This window comes from Panthera onca, chromosome D2 (assembly GCF_046562875.1).
Source record: "Panthera onca isolate mPanOnc1 chromosome D2, mPanOnc1 haplotype 2, whole genome shotgun sequence".
Classification (NCBI taxonomy): domain Eukaryota; kingdom Metazoa; phylum Chordata; class Mammalia; order Carnivora; family Felidae; genus Panthera; species Panthera onca.
The window spans coordinates 34,934,673-34,943,817 of NC_138349.1; the positions used below are offsets into that span (position 1 = coordinate 34,934,673).

At 50.0% G+C, this 9,145-nt stretch overlaps 1 protein-coding gene across 1 annotated transcript; it reads right to left on the minus strand.

Moving 5' to 3' along the window:
- Positions 1–2,364: 2,364 nt before the first annotated feature.
- Positions 2,365–8,349, minus strand: HHEX (hematopoietically expressed homeobox). The gene is made up of 4 exons (XM_060642019.3): positions 7,891–8,349; positions 5,556–5,734; positions 5,297–5,347; positions 2,365–3,496 (listed from the first exon to the last, which is right to left on the minus strand). The coding sequence occupies exons 1-4, from the start codon at positions 8,252–8,254 to the stop codon at positions 3,278–3,280; spliced, it is 813 nt and encodes a 270-aa protein (XP_060498002.1). The 5' UTR covers positions 8,255–8,349; the 3' UTR covers positions 2,365–3,277.
- Between the last annotated feature and the right edge of the window lie 796 nt (positions 8,350–9,145).

Sequence of the window (9,145 nt, forward strand, 5' to 3'; positions counted from 1 at the left end):
CTAAATGATAACCGTTTTCAAGTTGAATCTCCTGATAAAAAGAGTTAAAAACAAGACAGGAGTTGTGCTGTAAAGGTCATACATGCTGCTTCAACATGAAATAGCCAAAAGACAAACAAATGAAAAATGCCTGGATTGTAGGAAGAATTTGTAAATATTCATTGGCAATCTACAATGGGGCATTTTGAAAACACGTAATGCCAACCTGTGTCCTGAGAACACTGTATTTCTCCCAGTGAACATGCTCTTGATTCTTAAGAATATGTCTAGATTCATGAGCACCTGGGTGGCTCAGTCAGTTAAGCGTTCAACTTTAGGTCAGGTCATGATCTCACAGTTCATGGGTTCGGCCCCCATATCAGGCTCTCTGCTGGCAGCACAGAGCCTGCTTGGGATTCTCTCTCTCTCTCTCTCTCTCTCTCTCAAAAATAAGTAAGAATTTTTTTTAAAAGAATATGTTTAGATTCTGAACATGAGTAACTTGATGAGGGTTGGGAATAGCTTTAAACTGGAAAACACCCTGGTTTCATGAACTGTCTACTTTAAAACAAGATTTCACCCTTCAACTTTTCTAGTGCCAATCAATACATAAGCCTGTATTTCTCTGCTTGATCATCATGATACAGTTATTCCCAAAAATAAACATTAACCAGAGGTTATCTCCGGGAGTGAAACACACACGAACTGATTTCAGGATTGCTTTAATACCATATTAGGCCCACAAGCCTCCCATTTTCCAAAACTCTGATACTGACAGTCCCTTTTTCAAATGAGACTGATTATGATCCTTGAACCTGACATGTAACCTGTCAGGCAGGGTCTGGGAGTTGGGAGCCTGCAGCTGATGGGAAGGGAGACCCTCCAATTAGAGGTCAACTTTGGACCCCAACATTGAGAAGACACAGAGAACAGGGGGAACAATAAAGAGCTTGAAGTGAGTTGGTAACTGGGGGGTTGGAAAGGATCACGTGGATCAATTAGACCATCTTCATTCCACAGATGAGAGAACTGAGGCCAAGAACTAAAATTGCAACCCAAATTATTAAATTTCCAGGCCAATTCACACCTCTCTGCTTAAGGAACTGGTACTAATTTTCTCAGAAATGTAAATTCACAGGCAATTCCAGGAGCCTTCCTGAAATCTAAGGAGGGAGAATGTGACAACTCGCTAAAAGCAATGACCTTTTCACTCTGTCTTCACCTGAGTGCTCATGTCTAGGGAACCAGAGCCCTGGTCAGCCATGCCAGGGGTGGAGTCATTCCTTCAGGAGCCCTCAGGAGGCACCCAACTCCACAAACAACTAGAGGCCTCCATGAAGGCCCAGGCTAGAAGGAAGAGGTTTCTGGGCCTCTCCCCCAACAGGCCTCTCATCATTTTCCTGGAATGTCAGAGACCTGATGGCTCAGGTAGGCAAGCAACTGTATGCAATCCCCCGGCTAGTCAGAAACCTCAGGCCACCCTTCCTCTCAGCCCCACACCCAGCCTTACCTGGGCGCTTCCATTCCCCCATCTCACAGTACCCATTCCTCGGCCCTTTGGCCTCCCCTCAGCCATTAGCCTCTTGCTCCCACCGGCCTAGACAAGGCCCTTCTTTCTCCTTCCTCCCTCTCAGCCATCCCCACCTCCTGCTCTCACACCGACAGAAGTTACTGGAAGGGAAGCAAGTGAGAAAGGAGTGAGGGGGTATAGGCATAAGGGCCCCACCTGCTTCTACACCTTGGAACAGTGGTTCTCAAAACTCAGGGACTCCGACCAACAGCTTTGACACCACCTGAGCCCTTGTTGAAGTGCAAATCCCGCTCCCACCCAGACCTGCCAAATTAGAAACTCTGTCAACGACGACGGGCCGGCAATGAGTATCAAGAAGTCTGCAGGCGCTTCTGAAGCTCGCTGAAGCTTGAGACCCCAAGTCTCGGCGCAAACTACCTCCCTGCTCTTGCCCGCCAGGCCCTCCCTCCCCCTCCGCGGACCCCCCTTACCCCGGCTCGGCCGCCTCGGGATGACGCAGTGTTGACTCACGCGGGTCAAGGACGGTGGCCCGGGCCAGGCTGGGAGCCGAGGCGAATCAATGGGGTTCGGCGGCCCCGCGCTCAGCCGCGCGGCCGACCTCGGCCCTCGCTCTTCCCGCCACCCGGCACGCCGGGGTTTCCCACCTGCAGCGCTCGGGGGTCCGCGGGCGGGAGCCTCCCCCTGCGGCGACGCACGCACACCGAGCCCCTCCCCCCGCCCTCCCCCTTCCTTGGGGAAAGGCCCAAATCTGTTTCCAGGAGCCCACCCACCCGCTGCCTCGCGCAGCCCCTCGCCCAGCCCCGCGAGGCGCTTGCGTTTGTTTCCTTGGAAGTAAGAGAGGTCCGACTAGATCAGTCGTCCCACCGATGGGTTTATTTTATACACAAGTTACTCATTTAAAAAAGACAACAACAACACCACCACCACCACCGTTTTGGCCTTTTTTTTTTACAGCGAAAAAATTATATATACACACATTATAAACACTGTTTGATATAAAACACAATATCTACAGTCTACTTACAGGTAATCAACTTGCTACTTCTAGTTCGTCTGTGATTAATTTTAGTCACCGACGAGTCAGTTTGTCTGCTTGATTTGTACTGTACTATTCCTTTAACACCTTGGTCATATAGGTACTTAGTGACAGTGCAAAACAAGCATTTAAGATTCTTATCAACTATTTCTCTTTGACAAAAAGAACACACACATCTCAGAGACAGAAGCTCTGAGATCACTTTGGATTTAAGGCAGCAGTATAAGAATGTAATATAAAAGTAAAGAACATTTCCTTTAAAAATATTCCAAAGCTGCCTGAAATGTGGACCCCTTTTCCAAGGCATACCTCTGGATCTGGGATGCCCTTCTGCTTTTCCATTAAGTAGGATGTAGATACAGATTGTAGAAACATCATTCAAGAAGATCTTATTAAAATCTTTAAAGTTATAACTTAAAAATTTAACAAAAAATTCAAAAATTACTTTTTATAAATAGAAAAAACAATTTCCTTTTTAAAAAGGGGGTGAATCTAAGCAGTGAAGAGTCCCTTCATCATTCAACCTAAAATCAGTATATAAACCATTTACGTCAAAATTAAGGTTTCAGTGTAAGTTTGCTGTTTAGCCAGTGCACCAAATATTTTAGGTTTCCAGAATACCAGAAAATTGATTCCCTTTCTCAGAGTTTTCCAGTATCGCCTATGGAGATTCTCTGTAGCAAATGTTATTCCCAAATCCAGTTTTCCGAACATGCCAATGTCTACGGTCATCATCCAGCATTAAAATAGCCTTTATCGCCCTCAATGTCCACTTCCTGATCAGAATCCTCTGAAATCTCTGACTCAAGGTCTTCCTGGGAGGCAGGGGAGGGCGAACACTGAGAGCTATCTAGAACACCTTTATTCTGCTCACTGGTCAAGTCTTGCCTTTGGTCACAAGGATTGTCCAAACTTTCCAGTTCTTCTTTTTTATTGCTTTGAGGGTTTTCCTGGATGAAAGGAATGAAAGTGAAATTGGTAGGCTCGTGAAATATGGAGGCATAAGAGACGCAGATCAGAATGTGTTTTCATTCTTTATCGTCTTTAAAATTTTTAGTTTATCTCTTGCTTTCAGCTATAATCTTTTTATTCAGAAAACACATATTTGTGCTTCTGTCTCACTTTAGAATAAAAGTGCCTGTCACATCAGAGAAAGATCATGCTCTTGTGAGAAAAGAACAAGCAGTCACAAATACAACTAAATGGGTTGTGTCAAATGAACACTTAGCTCCAGCCCAGACTCATGGTCTCAAGGTTCTAAGAGTTTAAGGGAGAAGGGAAATCAGATTACTACAGATACACACTATCTTCATTCTTCAAGTATTTTTAAACCTTGCCAATTAACAGGGTCTCTCGGCCATTTAAAAACTATGAATGCTATGTAGTGAATTCAGGAGAAAGTTTCAAAATCATTAGATTGAATCCTTTTTCCTCCATTTTCTGGACTAAATTTATAAACTTATAAATGATACGGAGCAACTTACAAAATCATGGCAAAGGTAAAAATGCAAAACTGAGAGAATGTTGCCAACTGCAAAGGGAGACAATTCACTGCAATTTACTTAAAACCTGGAGAAAATTTCTGGAATATATATTCCCACATATTACATAGGAACCGCTGTTTTAAAAATTCCTGGTAAACTGCAGTCAAATCTTTGACCAAGAACCAAATAAGTGAGTGAATTCTTAATACTGTTTGTCTAAAATAGACATAAACACTACAAAGAAATATTATGATATATTGCTATGGTTTTTTTTAAGCAAGACTATAGAATAATATATTCACCAGGCTTGCAACTAAGTAACAAATAGATGCACAGGGTCAGAGATTGAGAGGGAATCTGCAAATTTTTAAATCATGTTAGAATAATGAAATTATGGGATATTTTCTGTTTCAAAGTGTTGTGACACCATCTGATTTTTAATGAAAAAGTTATGACTGCTAAATTTAAAAATGCACACTGCTTTCAATTTCCCCACTCGTATTACTTGTTTCAAAAATATTTTATTTATTCTAAACTGTACATACACTGACAAATGAACAATACAGCAATTGTCAGATAACTATGGAGAAGACCTGCAGATTAGAACATCAAAAACAAATCTTTAGCTTTAAGTCAATAGAGGTTTTTCAAAAACTGAATTAGCCTTTACTTTTTATCGCATATTGCGTAACAAGGTCATTGGAAAAAAAAGACTGTTAGTAAGTTTCAGCTTGTATATTCTCTTACATGTCTTATATTCATTTTAAGAGCTGGCATTAGGTGGGAAATAATTTTAAACTCTTTGATATTTAATTCTTCTAAAAACAGTGCAAACAAGACTGAAAGGTGTTTATTTCCTTATATTTACCCTTGAGCTCTGCCTGGTTTTATTATGGCTGTGTAAATAAAAGAAACAATTTTCTCCCAAAGATAACTGCTTAAGTTATTTACTGTCAATTACTTTATCTTTCCTGCGTTAATTAGATAAACAACATATGGAGTTTATAAAACAATTAGCCCGGAGTTTTACTAGCCAGTGTGTGAAAACCCAGCATAATTGATATAGGAACTGCATTAGGTGCTTTTAGCATTACTGCCACCTGAGCAACTCATCCTGAATTTCAGCAAGACTATTTGCCTTTTTAATCAAGGTGAAGAGGTTAAATAGTCTCTCAAATGACTTTTGCATACAACCCATAACAGGCTTCGCATTGAGATAACATGATAAAAATATTTATTTCCATAGAAACACAACCATGTCGATACCTGTTTTAGTCTTCTCCATTTAGCGCGACGATTCTGGAACCAGGTTTTGACCTACAGGAAAGACAGAAAGAAAACTTGCCACGAACCCAAGGCGCCTGGGGGGGTAATGGAGAAGCTGATCCGCGGCTGTCGAGCAGATCAGCGCTCCTGGCGTTAGATAGCGCGATGAGACCCGCCAGAGCGCAAGGTGGCTCGAAGTCTGTCTTCCGCCCGCGACCCCCGGACCAGGAATCGGCCCCGAGCCCACAGGCGCGCTCACCTGTCTCTCGCTGAGCTGCAGCATCTTGGCCAGACGCTTCCTCTCCGGCGGAGAGAGGTATTTCTGGGTCTCAAACTTCTTCTCCAACTCGATGGTCTGGTCGTTGGAGAACCTCACCTGGCCACCTTTCCTTTTATGCAGAGGCCTCTGCAAGAAAGGGCTCCAGAGCAGAGGTTTGCCTAGGGGAAGCGAGAGAGCCAGAGAGCCTAGGGTTAGTGGGTGACAGCCCTGGAGTGGCCAGGCCCTGGGAGTGACAAAGGGGAGTAGGGGACGCAGGAGGACACTCAACCAGACATGTTCACATATGCCCACCCACCCAAGGACCCAATACGTGCCCACCAAGACACATACATACCCAGAGACAGAAACACGCAAAGTCACACACACATACGCTGTATATGCATGCAGACGACCCTTGTACACTCACAGACACAAACGGCCATCACACCCATAGCTGGATTCAAGCACAAATCTTTTGACCCCCAAAAGAACACCCACTATAAATTGGGCTTAAAAATAAACCCTCTTGAACGAGTCGCTCTCGAATTTATACACAACTCTTCTCACTTCTAGGCCCTCTCACTTGGTGAGCCGCACTTTCCAAATACCCAGAGTCTGTCTGTGTTGGGAAGGAACCGGGCTGTTACACTACCCAAGGCGTTCCGCCCGGGGCCGCGGGCAGGAGCCTGCTTGGGAAGCCCTCGGGCCAGGCGCCGACTCTAGGCCGTTCCTGGAGCTTCCAATCCTAGCTCCAGGGCGCAGCGGCCTCCTCTGATTTCACACCCGGCGGCGGGGGCGGCCAGTTAAAGCTACCCCGTGGGCTATGGCAACATTTCCGTCAATGTGTTTCCTGTTGGTCTATCTCGAAAAACCCTTTGCTTCCTCCTGAGCGGTCCCAGCAGTAACCCAAGGAAACCCAGGGCGCGCTCTGTGAAAACGTTCACCCCAGGCCGTGCCCGGCTGAGGGTCCCGCTCTGGCCCCAGCAGGCGAAGACAGTCACGCCGGGGTCACCGCCCGCACCAAACCCTCGAGGCTGGAATCAAAAATACAGTAAAATATTTTTTTAAGTAAAGAACTAAAATATAATCCCCTCCAAGTCTGTCTAACGATGAGAAAGGAGGGTGGAGAGCTGTGCTAGATGCCGCTTCATAAACATGAGGTCATTAAAATGTTAATTAATGAAAATGCTAGTCTGTCTCTAGGGTCCCTACAGAAGCTGCCAATAGCTGAGAGTAAATTTAAAACCCTGGTGGCCCAAGGCAAGGACCCCTCTTTCTTTATTTCCCCCTGGGCTTCAGATGCCAAAGACGCCAAAGGCCACCCGGAGTGCGGCTCACCGTGGGCTTATTTCTTAGGCCGCGCACTGACGGGGACAAGCCCCGAAAATACCATATGCCCTAGGTGTCCTCACTGCCTTTCCTACTCCAAAGACCTGTCAGTCAGTCCGTCCGTCCGTCCGTCCGTCCGTGGGTCTGCAGGCCTGCCCCCAAACACTGAAAGCTGGCATTGTTGGTTTGGGGTTTTTTTTTTGTTTTTTTTTTTTCCAGATTTTGCTTACGTCAGGCTTCAGACTAGTGCAAAACAGCCTCGGGGAAAAAAAAAAGGAAGCAACTGGTTATTTTAGCTGCCATAAAGTCACATCCCACACAGAGGAAATGAACAATATCAGAAAAACGGATCCCGGCTATCAGAAGTCGAGTGTTTCCTGAATTTGTCTGTATTGAGGATGTCGATAAAATAATCAGCAGCGTGCACTACTCCGGGGGAAGGGTCTGCTTCATGCAGCCAGGAAAACACTTAACAGCTTCTGAAACCAGATTTACTCCTATCGAGAACTCAAGATTTCCTGTATGAACGGAAAGGGTCAGGCTCTTTCACTGCACAAGCTTGTTGAACCAGGTCCAGCCTCGTAACCACCCGGGCCCGGCAGCTATCCCTGCCCCATAGGGCCCGCCCGGGGCGCCTTGGCACTCCCTTCCCGGTCCCTCCAGCTAAGGGGACCCCACCCCGAGCGACACACGCGCCCCAAGACTGCCTTCGGCCACAAGCCCCCGTGGCAGCGCCAGAGGTCTCGCCCGGGCCCGCGCGCCCTGACGCCTGCAAGGTGCAGGAAAACCAATCTGAGTCATGGTGCGGTCAGCCCGGCCGCGCGCCACTGGGGCCCGCGCCTCCTGTCCCCGCGCGCGCCCGAGAGCCGCTTTTCGATCGCTTTTGCCACAACTTTCTATTGCCTCCCACTCCGCCCCCGCCGCCTCCTGGACGCTGCCACCTGCCGGGTGGCGCCTTCCTCGCCGCCGCCGCGGCTCGGCCCCGCCATGACCCGGGCCGCCTTACCCAGGGGGTCGTGGCGGAACAGGGCGTGCGTGTAGTCGTTCACCGTCCGCGGGAAGGGGTACAGAGGGCCCCCGAAGCCGCTGGATCCGTAGGCGGCGGCCAGCGCGGCAGCGGAGTGGTGCGAGAAGGCGGGGTGGATCGGCGTGGGCTCGTACACCGGGGTCCGGTAGGAGGACACGAGGCTGGTGAAGGAGGAGTTGGGGGACGGCAGCGTGGGGGCGGGGGTGGGCGCGGCGGGCCCGCGGCCCAGGATGTCCTCGATGTAGAACGGCGTCGGGTGCGCCGGCTGCAGCAGCGGCGTGGGCGCGTACAGCGGCACCCCCACGGCACCCGCCGCCGCCGGCCCGGGGTGTGGGTACTGCATGGCTCCGCTGCGCTCCGGCCCCTCGGAGAGCTGGCGGTCCGCGCCGCGGCGCTACATTTATCCGCGCTCCGCGCTCCCGGCGATAGGCTCTGCCGCCCACGGGGTGGGGCCGCGCTCTCTGGCCCCTTCCTGCCGCCCGGCCCTGCGGCCAATGGCGCGGAGCCCCGGGAGCCGCCTCCCGCCCCCACCCTTGGCCCGCCCCCGCCGGCCGAGCTCCCCGCCCCCCGGGACGCGCTCGCTTGCAGCCTTTTAGGACCCTGCGCCCCGGTGCCCGGCTGGCCGCCGCCGTCGCTCGGGGTTCCAGGCACCCTGGTCCGGGAAGCCCTCGAAGGAAGCCCAGGGCCATGTCCGTCGTGGGAAGACACGAGGAAAATAGCGCCTGGAACACACGGACCCAAGTGGTCCCAGCCCCTGCCGGGAGGCAATTCTGCCGAAACTCGGGGAGCACTGGTCCAGGACCGGGCCCAGGGTGACAGGGGCCTGTCCCAGGCACGGAGCAGCTGGACTCGAGCCTGGCAGGCGTAGAGGCCGCTGGCAGAGCCGCGCCTTCGCAGGCCTGAGAGTACTGTCCCCGTCGGCGCGCTCGCTGGAGTAACGGTGGCACTGGCTGTTGCCCGGGGCGTCTCCGGAGCACGTATTGGGAGAGTGCCCTGAATTCCTGGGGCAGCCCCAAGGACAGAAATCCAGCCCTTAGCTGCGTCCTATTTGGGGTAAGGACGACTAGACTTCAGGGGCTCCGGGCTCGTGGCGGCTCCAGCCCCTTTCATTTGTGGGCCCCCGCACTCAGCCACTTCCGTGAGGACGCTCGCAGAAGCCGCTTCGGGGAGGAATCAAGGGAAGGCCTGGGTCTTACGGCGCCAGGTAGAATTTGTGCAGTCTTCTCCGATCCAG

Excerpts from the sequence above, each read along its gene's own strand:
- HHEX (XM_060642019.3), bottom strand. The coding sequence starts at position 8,254 with ATGCAGTACCCACACCCCGGGCCGGCGGCGGCGGGTGCCGTGGGGGTG. Across the intron at positions 5,348-5,555 it reads TGCAGCTCAGCGAGAGACAG|GTCAAAACCTGGTTCCAGAA; the intron begins GTGAGCGCGCCT and ends TCTTTCCTGTAG. Across the intron at positions 3,497-5,296 it reads AATGGAGAAGACTAAAACAG|GAAAACCCTCAAAGCAATAA; the intron begins GTATCGACATGG and ends CCTTTCATCCAG.